Here is a 12,799-nt window from a genome sequence, read left to right as displayed (position 1 = left end):
TCCAACCCCTACTTAAACAAAACACAACAACAAAATCTTTCTTTAGGGTAACCAGACATTTAATTATAAATACTACAAGGAATAAAATGCTATAATACATTTAGAAAAAAAACCTCTGTGGGCATCCTGCCAGTTTCATTAGGTGTGGAAAAGGTGGTTTACTTATTTTAGACCAGATACAGGCAAAGGAAACCCAGCTTCTAGTCTACTTTAAATCACTAGTAAATGCATGAGCTTAAAAGAACCACAAGCTTCGTAGTTTACCATCAACCATGTCTAGATGACAACACTAAATGCTTTCATGTATGAACTGATATATATATAGATATATATATATATATTAGCATTGGAAAATGATAAAATATTAAACATAAACTGTGCAAGTAGGACACAAAGCTTTGGAGCAGAGGACAAAAGCAGAGCTTTAAGAAGATTTGATAGGAAGCCAAGCAGGTTGTGCACGCTTTTAATCCCAGCACTTGGGAGGCAGAGCCAAGCAGATCTCTGAGTTCAAGGCCAGCCTGGTCTATATAGTGAGTTCCAGGCTAGCTGGGGCTACAAGGAGACCCTGTCTCAAAAGGACAAAAAAAAAAAATCTGACAAGAGATAGGAGTTAGAGAACCAGGCTAGCTCCTGTTGTCATAATTGTGAATAGACAAAAGAGGTTATTTCAGAGTTTGGGGAGGGAGTGGATTAGCAATCCAGGATATCTCCAAAATCTTGAGGCCAAGGTAGGGGAAAAGCAAGTTCAAGGCCTGCCTAGACTATAGAGTGAGTTGAAGGACAACATGGGCAACTTAGTAGCTCTATTTTAAAATTAAAAATACAGAGGGCTGGGGATATGGCTCAAAGGAAGAGCACTGTTCTTACATGCATGACTGCCTGAGTTCAATCTCTAGTACCACCCTAAAAATGAGGGGGGGAGGGGGCACTTTGTACTAACGATACTACTAGCAAAAGCAAACACTAATACAGGTCTGAATACCATTCAAAGGAGTTTAAATTGCTACTGCCCGCTAGTGACAACACTAAAGGAAAAACAGAAACAGGAAGTTACAGGTGTATGGAAAGGCAAAGTAACCATAAGAACTTGATGTAATGCATTTCCTGACATTTATGGGAACCAGTCTTAAACACACGATGACAAAGAAGAAAATTTAAGCACTTTGCTGGGGGAAAAAAGTGAGGTATTTTACTAAGAGTCAGATCTGGATTTAACTCAGCTCAACAAATATGTATATAGCAAAGAGCTTAGCACTGGAATAATATCAAATACTAAGTACCATGTGAGTTTAGCCACTTTCTGACACTCCACATCTTCTATTCTTATTCCTTCCTTAGTTACAAAAACTTGGGACTTTACAGGAAAGTATACAGAGAATAAAAACCATCCCTTTAATCCCATCACACAGAAAAGTATTTCCTTACAGATTTTCCATAAGAGCACCCACTTCATTTTTACACAAAAATAGCAATCTCATTATAGTCAGAAACAAGCTCTTATAATCTCAAACTGGTTCCCCTCCTTTTGCTTAATACATCAAAAACAGTTTTAAGGGCTGGAGAGATGGCTCAGTGGTTAAGAATACTGGCTGCTTTTGCAGAGGACCAGGTTTTGGTTCTCAGCACTGACATAGTGGCTAACAACCCTTCTCAACTCTAGTTCCAGAAGATGTGATGTCTTTTTTCTCCGTGGGCACTACATACATGAGTGTACTTATATACATGCAGGCAAAACACTCATAAACAGCCGGGCTTAGTGGTCCACACCTTTAATCCTAGCACTTAAGAGGCAGAAGAAGATGGATCTCTGTGAGATCAAGGCCAGCCTGGTCTCCATAGCAATTTCCAGGCCAGCTGCGGCTACAGGGAGACCCTGTCTCAAAAAAAGACAAAAAACAAAACAAAACCCACTCATAAACATAAAACAAAAATAAATTAAAAATTTAAAAACAGCCTGGCGTGGTAGCTCACACCTTTAGTCCCAGCACTTGGGAGGCAGAGGCAGCTGGATCTTTGTGAGTTCCAAGTCCAGCCTGGTCTAGATAGTGAGTTCCAGAACAGCTGGGGCTACAGGGAGACCCCAAAACAAAAACAAAACAAACACAAACAAACAAACAAACCAACAAACAAACGAAAAAAAAACCCAGAGGCTAGAGAAATAGCACAGCGGTTAAGAATACCAGCTGTTCTTACAGAAGACCTGGGTTCGAATCCCAGCACCAACATGGCAGCTAACAACTGTCTGTAACTCCAATTCCAGGGGATCTGATGCTCTCTTCTGTCCCCCACAGACATTGCACAACACAGGTGCCCTTACCTACATGCAGGCAATACACGCATACACATAAAAATAAAAATAATAAAACATTTTATAGTCAGTGTTCTTATCTGCTGAGCCATCTCTTCAGCCCCATATTTCTTAAAAATAAAAAACAAAACAATTTTAATAGCACTAGTATTTGACTGGTTCTAACATAAATAATGCCCCAAAGAAGGAACATACAGTTTGATATAAATTATTTTCTTCCATAAACCCTGCTGAAAAATTTTTTATATTTTAAAATATTTCATTAGCATTGCTTTCTTTAAAAAAAATAACACAATTGGGCCTAGGTGTGCTGCCATAGGCCTTCAATCCCAACACTCAGGAGATAGAGGCAGATAGATCTCTGTGAGTTCAAGGCCAGCCTGGTCTACAAAGCAAGTTCCAGGCCAGCTAGGGCTACAGGGAGACCCTGTCTCAAAAAGACCAAAAAAATTTTTTAAAAAATTAACAGGATTACATTGAAAAACTTTGTATAGATTAGAGTGAAAAAAATGTTCTTACGGATTTTTTTTTTTTTTTTTTTGAGCTAGGCATGGTGGTACATGCCTTGGATCCCAGCACTCAGAAGGCAGTGTAAGATTGAGTCCAGCCTAGTCTACATAGTGAGCTCTAGGCTAGCTGGGGCTACAGGGAGACCCTGCCTCAAAAAAAAAAAAAAAAAAACAAGGGGCTGGAGAGGACTCAGCAGTTAAGAGCACTGACTGCTCTTGCAGAGGACCCGGGTTCGTTCCCAGCACCCACATGGTGGCTATGAACTGTCCTTAGCTACAGTTCCAGGGGAGTCTGAAGCCTTCTTCTGACCTCCGTGGCATTGCATGACACGGGTGCACTCACATACACACAGGCAATACACTCATATACATAAAATAAATATAAATAAAATATTAAAAAATAAGTAAAAATAAAACAAAAAATAGAAAAAGAAAAATAATTTCCTTTTTAAAAATGTTTTCATTTTACGTGTATAGGTGTTTTGCTTGCATGTATGTTAAGTATACATATAGAGAAGAGGGCATCGGATCCCCTGAAGTTACTGATGTCTGTTAGCAGCCATGTGGGTGTTGGGAACCAAACTGGGGTCCTCTGGAAGAGCAGTAAATGCTCTTAACGGATGAGGCAACTCTCCAGCCCCTGAAATTATTTTATATAATTTTTGAGCCTATTTTATTATTGGGGGCAGGGGTATAAATTCCTGAAGTAGAGTTTCTAGGTCAAAGACAGAAAGGAGTGAAGGATGGAGGAAGGGAAATGTCTCTAAGAGTGGCAGTACAGTATAGCCCCTACGGATAACTACTAGGTAAGATAGAGATGGCAACTTCACTAAGAGCTACACTAAATAAATTCCTAAACAAAACACTCAGAGAATGCTCACTGCCATATTAAAACTACAGCCATCACCAAAAGTGTTGTTATATTGTTTCAACAACTCAAAATGTGCAGTAATTTTCATATTCTCTACAGATTTGGTTAACTTTGAAGCTGGAAGATGACATCTCTAAAATATTCCCTTATATTTGCTAAGGCCAGATTTTTAAAAAATTTTTATTTATTTATTTGTATTTTTTGTGTATTTTGCCTGCATATATGTATGTGCAACTGTATTGTGCAATGCCTAAGGAGGTCAGAGGAGGGCACTGGATCCCCTGGAGCTGGAATTACAGATGGTTGTTAGCCACCATGTGGGTGCTGGGAATGGAACCTGAGTCCTCTTCAAGAACAGCCAGTGCTCTTAACTGCTGAGTCATGTCTCCAGCCCCTTAGATCTTTAATGTAACAACTTTGTGAATAAGTACTTAAATATTTATTTATTTATTTTGGTTTTTTGAGACAGGGTTTCCCTGTACCCACGGCTGGCCTGGAACTTGCTATATAGACCAGATTGGGCTTGATAGCATAGAAATCTGCCTGCCCCTGCCTCCCCAGTGCTGATACTGAAGGTGTGCACCACTGTACCCAGTGATATTTTTAATTTATGTGTGTGTGGGGTGGGGGAGGTGTCTACATGAGGTTATGTGCGCCACATATGCATGGAGGCCAGAAGAGGCAGCAAATTTCCAGGAATGAGAGTTACAGCCAATTGTCATCTGCCATGTGGGTGCTAGGAGTTGAACCTGGGTCCTCTGTAAGAGTAGTTAAGCACTATTAACTACTGAATCATCTCTCCAGCTCTCTGCTTATACACTTTAAAAATGGTGAACCTCATAATATATTTTTTTTAAAAGCATGTTAATGTATATTAGGCAGGCATGATGGTACACACTTACAATCCCAGCATTCAAGAGGTTCAGACTGGTGGACCTTTAAAATCAGTCTGTGCTATATAGTAAGAACCTCTACAAAAAGCAAGGGTGGAAAATGTGGAGGGTAGAGAACTTAACTAGCATGTGCAAGGCCCTAGGTTTGATCTCTAGCACAACAACAAAAGAAAATAAAAAGAATACACAATAATGTAAAGCTACAACTGATGTAGCAAAGTAAATATTATAGAGAATTTCTCTAGAGTGGGGTGAAACAAATACAAGGAGTATAAAAAAGAATAAAGTATTTTCCTAAATCAAACTGAAGAAAAGAGATCTAATACTTAAAAAGAAAGGAAAGGAAAAGAAAAGAAAAAGAGTTATATTGACACACATCTGTAATCCCTAGTACTCTCAGGCTAAGACAGAAGGATTTTGAAAGCCAGCCTGGGCTATAGTGTGAGACAATGTCAAAACTAAACCAAACCAAACCAAGCCAAACACCCAAATTAATTAATTAATTAATTAATTAATTAAGGTTTCGAGAATAATTTCCAGGCTGAATGAGAATCATTATGACAAAAGTGCTGGAAGCGTGAGCATCAGGTAAGTTACCTTAGGCAATCCAATCTCATCCATGGCATTCAACCACTGAATCACATTATCTGTGTGTCTGAAGTGGAGGCCAGTTGCCTAGAAGAAACACGAGAGCATTAGGTACTGTTGGCAAATACTCAATAAAAACTCTTCTTGCAAAGTGTCCTTATGAGATTTTCCAGCATCTTCTTAAAGGTCACTATGCTCCCACAGCAATACCAAGAAGTTAAACATCTCACTTCTCTCACTTAGAAACTGCCTGGAGAACCTCCTTGGGTAGTGCGCTTAACAGTATGGTCTCTGGAGTTACATTATCTTGGACTCCATTCTCAGCTAGGCCATCTACTGGTGACAGTGGACAAGTCATTAGCCCTTTCAGCCTGAGTGTCTCCATCTCTAACACTTTGTCTGTTGTGAAGATCATATGAGTAGGTTAGTGTGGTGTTTGAATAGTCAAAAAATGACAGTTATTATAAAATAAACCAATTAAGGCTTTCATAATATACTTAGAAATAATCCTCTGCAAACATCTGTCAGCCTTTTTTTTTTAAAGACAGTGCTGGGGGAATCAAACCTGGGCCTCAGGCATGCCAGTCAAGAGCTCTACCCCTGAGCTATGTGCCCAACCCCTATGTCTCTATTAGTTCTGAGCAAGACTAGTTTAAGAGGAAAATACAAATAGGACTTTTTTTTTACTCACTACTGCAAATCATATTTTAAAAATTAACATAGGGGTTGAAGAGCTGGCTCAACATTAAGAGCACTGGCTGTTCTTGCAGAAGACTCAGGTTTGAATCCCAGCACTCACATGGTGGCTAACAACTATCCATAAGTCCAGTTCCAGGGGATTCAACACTCTCTTCTGTCCTCTGCAGGCAGTGCACAACATAGGTGCACTTACACACACACACAGGCAATAAATACACTCATACACATAAAAAAATATATTTTTTTTAATTAATATAAGGCCAAGCATGGCAGCACATAGCTGTAATCCCTGGAGGAAGCAGAAGCAGGAGAATTATAACAAATTCCAGGCTACAAAGTGAGTCAAAAAAATAAATCTCTATACTAGTATGTTGTTATTCTATTTACATGAACAGCTCCAAAGATGTCTTTAAAATAACCGGTTATTTAAAATTGAACATATGAATCTTTCTCTATTTTTGTTTTTGTTTTGTTCTTTGAGATTGGGTCTTCCTGTAGCCCCTCTGGCCTATGTAGACCAGGCTAGACTTGATCTCATAGAGATCTGCCTGCCTCTGCTTCCTGAGTGCTGGAATTAAAGGCATGTGCCACTGTGTCTAGCAAACCTTTCTTTTTTAAGAAGTTTCTGTTTAGGATCCTGCTGTCTTCTGGATCTGGAATGTATCCATGGGCTGAAGGTTTAGTCCCCAGCCAGTAGTGTAGGGAGGCAAGTGCAATGTGAGTACTAATCTCATCAATGAAAGAATCTACTGGTAAGCTCATCGCTGAAGGGGTTTCCCAAGAGTCTTGTCTTAGTTTGTTTCTTCATTGCTGTGACAAAACACTCTGACCACTACCAACTTTGTTTTACATCTCCCAGGTCACAGTTCATCAGGGAGCCCAAGTTAGGAAATCAGGGCAGGAACCTGGAGGCAGGGGCTGGAGCACAGGCCATGGAGGATCACTGCATCTCTTCCCAGGCCCAGCCTGCCTTCTTATACAATACGGGACCACTTGCCCAGGGGTGGGGGGTGGCACTGTGGGCTGGGCCCTCCCACATCATTCAACAATCAAGAAAATGCCCCACAGACATGGCCACAGGCCAGTCCAATGGAGACAATTCCCCAACTGAGGCTCCTTCAACCCAGGTGTGTCAAGTTGACACTAAAGCTATCCAGCACAAATCTTTTTTAGGGTATGCCCCATAGTAATCAAATCTGCTCACTTATCTAAGTTTCCTGAAATTAAGTGGCTTTTACATTTTACCTTGCATACCAACATTGTAATGTTTTTCCCCAAAAGTTGTTATAGCTATACTTTAGTGCCTGTTTCAAATCAGATTTAGAGTGGTAATTCCCCTAGTTGCTTCCTCAACTTTCTAGGAATGAAAATAAAATTTCATCTAGGACTGAGAGTTTCTAGATAAACACCATTGTTGTGAGGCTCTGACCAGAAATGCAAACAGCTGAAGTTGTTTTACTACAATATTTCGCCTCTGCATTATTTTCTCCATTCTGCCACGCTTTTTGGAAGTTGTGGTTTGTTGGAATAAGTGCGTACCTTACACATATTTCTCAACAGATGTCACACAGAACCATGTATGTTAACTTCTCTCAAGCTCACAGAAATCTAAGCACCAAGCAAAGAACTCACCTTGTATCTGGTCTGTTCTCGATCATAGATTTTTTTCAGGGACACCACTTTGGGAGAGAAGAAGTTTCCTAGTTTGGCCAGATAAACTCCATTCCTAAGCCCCTCCTCTAGTTCTGTAGTGGGTGGCAGATCCTCCCCTAGGCACGCTTCCATCCACCTACACAAGAGGTACACAAAAGGAGATGAGGGTCAGAACTGTCCCTACAGATTTTAACTTCCATTGTCCCTGAGCAGGTTTAAATCAAATACAACAACACTCTTTTAAGATCCATTTCCACACATAGCCACTCTGGCCAGCTCAGATCGTGAGCTGGAACTTCAAATGCTGAGTACAAATGCCACCTTTTCTAATCAGGGTGACAGAACCAGCTGACAGCATCATGAACCTCAGACTCTACCCCCCACAAGTTACTCCTTACGAAGTCCAAGAAAATCCATTGAAACTGCAGCCAACATCTTAACTGCAGAAGCTGATGGTCTTCTCTAGTTTCAGAATCTATGGTGAATTTCCAGGCTCAGGCATTAAGGAAGGAGTATGGAAACAACTAACTAAAATTTTGAAAGGAAAAAATTCCTAAGGAAAAAGAAGAAATAAAAAACTTTTATTTTTTCTCCCCCTTCAACTTTATTTTTTGATGGGCTAATGAATTCTCTTTTTAATATTTTATTTATTTTTATTTTTTATGTCTATGAGTGTATTGCCTGCATGTATGTAAGCTCACCTGTGTCATGCAATGCCTGTGGAGGTCAGAAAAGGGTGTTGGATCCCCTGAAACTGGAGTAACCAATGGTTGTTAGCCACCATGTGGGTGCTGGAAACCGAACCTGGGTCCTCTGCAAGAGCAGCCAGCACTCTTAACCATTGAGCCATCTCTCCAGTCCTGGGACAATGAATTCTTCTGTGGTTTCTTGAAAGCAGGGAAGGGATTGCTACAGATAAAAGGAAACAAAAACTATCTTTTTTTTCCTACTGAATATTTCTCACAAGAGTTCAGGAAAGTGGGAGATAAAGTTTAATTGTATCTATTTTCTAACAGAAATGTGGATAACTGAAGTTCTTATAGCAATAGGTCTAGCCACTTTTTTATTATTATTATTTTGAGACAGGGTCTCACTGTGTAGCACTAGCTGGCCTCAAAAATCCCTATGCTGACCAGGCTGACCTTGAACTCAGAGATCCACCTGCCTCTGACTCCATGCTAAGTTCAATAAAGACATGTGCCACTATGTATGCCTGGCCCTTAACCACTTAAAAAAAAATGTTTTTTAACATTGTGTGTGTGTGTGTACGCATGATGTGATACACATGGGGGAATGTGCCATGGTGCACATGTGAAGGTCAGAGGACAACCTGAGGAAGTCAGTTCTCTCCCTTCCATCATGGGCCCTAGGGTTGAAACTCAGGTCATCAAGCTTGATAACCAGTGCCTTCACCCACTGAGTCATTTGCTGGCCCTTTAAAGAATTTTTGAGCAACAGAATCTCTTGAATGTCTACGGAAAGTTATAGACTATATGTCCCAAATGTTCATATATTTATATTTTACATATAATTTCAGGAATTTCATTGGCTTTGTGGCCCAGAGTAAGAACTCTTAGCTTAAAATTATTCCACTCAAGTTATAAAAGGCTGACATTATCTTCACATTTTTCACCATACTGAAAAGTCCAAAACATTAGACATCACCTGGTTTGTTTGAGCAAAATAATAAATCTTTAAAAAGCCAAATGGAAAAAAAAAAAGTGAGATACAGAAAACTAAAATAAAACATTTATAAGTTTATTGGTGCAAGAATTTTTATTTTGTTGTTTGGGGTATTTGGTTGGGTTTTTTGTTTTGTTTTGTTTTTTCGTTTAAGAGTCCAGAGTCTAGTTTTCTTAAACTCATGGGCTGAAGCAATCCTCCTGCCACAGCCTCTGGAGTACCTGTAACTACAGAAACCCATTGCTAATGTATCCACAGAAGTTTAAATTAGAGACAAACAAGGACAAGGTGTTTCTGAGTGATACAGTACCTGCCTAAGCACTAGGTCCTACCTTTAATCCCCAGTACCACCCCAAAAATAGAAATAAAAAGGCAAAGAAAACTGGGGAAAAACCAGGCTGGTTACAGTCTGTGATTCTAACCCTCAGAAGAGAAGCTGAAATCTGTACAATGAGACTCTGTCTCAGGAAAAAATAATAATAGTAACTGAAGAAACAATTGATTATGCCACAAACACAAAAATTTGTAATAAAAATACTAGCATCCCAATAGACACATAAGCCAAATAACTTATAATCTTATTTATTTTTATGCTACATTTTGAAATGAATGTTTTAAGTTAGCATACAAAGTAATGGATTTCATTATTCATTTTCACACATGTCGTTATACTTTGCTCTTATCATATGTTTTGTTTTTTGAGACAGGTTCTCCCCGGAGCCCCGGCTGACCTGGAACTCAAATATAGAGCGTGCATGCTGAATTTGAACTCAGAGATCTGCCTGCCTCTACCTCTGCCTCCCAAGTGCTAAGATTAAAGGTGTGCCCCACCCTTCCTGGCCATATATTCATTATATTAACAAAATTGCTAGATTAGAGACATTAATTTATCATACTTTCATAAATTCAGAAGAAAAATTCTTGTATTAATACATTTTCAAATTGAAACTACTGCTGAGAATCTTCAAAAATAAAACAGAGGCAGGTGACATCGTTCAGATGGCAAAGGTACCTGCTGCCCGAGTCTGATGACCTAAGTTTAATCCCCAGAACCCACAAGATGGAAAGAGAGAACAAATTCCCACAAGTTGTCCTTTGACTTCCAAATGTGCACAACAATTCCTCTCTCTTTCTCAAATTCCATAGATTAGGGCTGGAGAGATGGCCCACTAGTTAAGAGCACTGGCTGCTCTTACAGAAGACCAGGGTTTGGCACCCAGCTCCACATGGCAGCTAACAACCATCTGTAACTCCAGTTCTAGGAGATCTGAAACTCCAGTTCCAGGGGATCTGAAACTCCAGTTCTTGGGGAATCTGACGTCTTCTGGTCTCTGCAGTAATTGTGGTACACTTATATAGAGACAGACAAAATACTCAGACGCAGCAAATAAAAATAAATAAGGGATTCACTGCTTATAGACCACTCACTGTTTTGTTTTCAAATCTCCTTTAGTGCACCTCACACAGTCCTGACAGAGTTAATTAAATAAAAGCCAGATGGATATATGGATGGGTTAGAGAATTTACTGGTTGTTTCCTGACAAAAAGCTTCTCTTCTGACTTTCCTTTCAAGAAATAGAATAAATAAAACTGTCAGAAAGGGGGTTGAAAAGAAAGTTTTCTAGAAGAGTTGTCACAGTAAGGAACTGAATTAGCAGTCACCATTTGCAACTGCTATAAAATTCAATCTATACCTTTGCAAGAGCCTGAAGATCAGGCTGAGGACAATGGAAAGAAAGGCCCTGCTGGGATGGAAAAAGAGCTCTAGTCAAGGACACATGACATTGTTTTCTTTCCAATATTTTACTGCTAAAAAGGATATGGATAAAATCATTCTGGCAAATGGCTGCTGGAACCCCCTGCACTCAGGGGACTGTCTAACTTGTGTTCTCATTAGCAGGGACAAGCCTAGCAACAGCCTAAGCCAGAAACAGCCCTAAAGCACATAATATACACACAAAAAAACCTTATTTTTCACTCAATATGATGTCAACATGTAAGGCAGACGTTTGGATAAAAACACAGTGGACTCTTAAGCCTTGAATCAGAGACTCAAGGTGATCAGGGCTTCCTCTTCTCTGAACTACTAAACTGAAACTACAAGATAGGACTTAGATGATCTCCTACAATCTTTTGTCTATGCCTTCCGTGGTCCAACTGCTGTAAAACAGTTCTGGTTAATGCCTAGACTTAGAAGTTTCCTGTAGTAGGGTAGGATACTTGGCATAGCACACAAAAACCAGAGATAGACAGAAAAGCCAACTGTGATTCTGTGAAAGGGATGAGCAGACGTAGAAAGCCAAAACAGAAAGGAAAATATAGGCACTGCTCCTCTAGCAATCACATTGTGGGCTCACCTCAAGTTGACTAGTCCTCAATAATCTGTTTCTGAGAATAAATAAATTAAAACAGATCAGGATGAAGAGATGGCTCAGCGGTTAAGAGCACTGACTGCTCTTGCAGAGGACCTAGGTTCGATGCCCAGCACCCACATGGTGGCTGCAAACCATCCTTAACTCCAGTTCTAGGGAAATCTGAAGCCCTCTTCTGACCTCCTCAGCATTGCATGACACAGGTGCACTCACATACAGGCAATACACTCATACACATAAAATAAAAATAATAAATAAAATATTTTTAAAAATTAGATCAAACTACTTTGGAAGAAGCAAGGTGCTATGTTACTACAACTTTGAATGTTAATTGTACTTAGGTACAATGCCTTGTAACTATTATTTCATTTCATTTTGAGATAAGAGTCCTGCTATATAGCCCAGGCTTGAGACTGGCCTCTAGCCCAAGATCTTCCTGCCTTTGCCTCCAAAAATGTCTGTACAGGTGTACACCACCACATGTTACTAGAATTTTTTTTTTTTCAGTCTTTTTGAGCCAGGGTCTCCCTGTAGCCCCAGCTGGCCTGGAACTCACTATGTAGACCACGCTCGCCTTGAACTCACAGAGATCCACCTGCCTCTGCCTCCCAAATGCTGGGATTAAAGATGTACGCCACCATGCCCAGTGTTACTAAAACTTTAAATGTTAGGACTTCACCTGTAAAACACTACAAGCCTCTTTTCAGTTGTCTATAGTTTGTGTGAAATTTCCTACTCTGCCAGTAAATCACAGGATTGAAAAGTACAGGAGTTCTAGTATAAATCTCTTAGGGTTTTTTTTTTGGGGGGGGGGCTGCATGGTTTGGTTCTGAATACAGAATAAACATTAAAGAAAATTATCCAACGTTTCTAAAACTTGTTTGAATATTTCCCACATTATCATATAGTTTCTGAAAACTTGTCAATAGTTTGGTTGAAATTTCCTTCTCTGCCAGTAAATCACAGAATTGAAAAGTACAGGAGTTCTAGTATAAATCTCTTAGGGTTTTTTTTTTGGGGGGGGGGCTGCATGGTTTGGTTCTGAATACAGAATAAACATTAAAGAAAATTATCCAACGTTTCTAAAACTTGTTTGAATATTTCCCACATTATCATATAGTTTCTGAAAACTTTTTTTAAAAATATTTTATTATTTTAATTTTATGTGTATGAGTGTATTGCCTACATGTATGTGAGTGCACCCGTGTTGTGCAATGCCA

The 12,799-nt window shown here is 39.5% G+C and overlaps 1 protein-coding gene across 1 annotated transcript in view; it reads right to left on the bottom strand.

Moving 5' to 3' along the window:
• The window catches only part of Iqgap1 (IQ motif containing GTPase activating protein 1), a 120,060-nt gene that overhangs the window by 64,227 nt on the left and 43,034 nt on the right, over positions 1–12,799 (bottom strand). The window contains exons 3-4 of the mRNA XM_008852770.3: positions 7,504–7,660; positions 5,182–5,259 (exon numbers count right to left, since the gene is read on the bottom strand). Coding sequence (XP_008850992.1) covers positions 5,182–5,259; positions 7,504–7,660 — 235 coding nt within the window. The remainder of the gene's footprint in view (positions 1–5,181; positions 5,260–7,503; positions 7,661–12,799) is intronic.

This window comes from Nannospalax galili, unplaced genomic scaffold (genome assembly GCF_000622305.1).
Source record: "Nannospalax galili isolate Female #2095 unplaced genomic scaffold, S.galili_v1.0 scaffold185, whole genome shotgun sequence".
NCBI classification, from domain to species: Eukaryota; Metazoa; Chordata; class Mammalia; order Rodentia; family Spalacidae; genus Nannospalax; species Nannospalax galili.
This window is presented reverse-complemented; position numbering and strand designations above follow the sequence as displayed.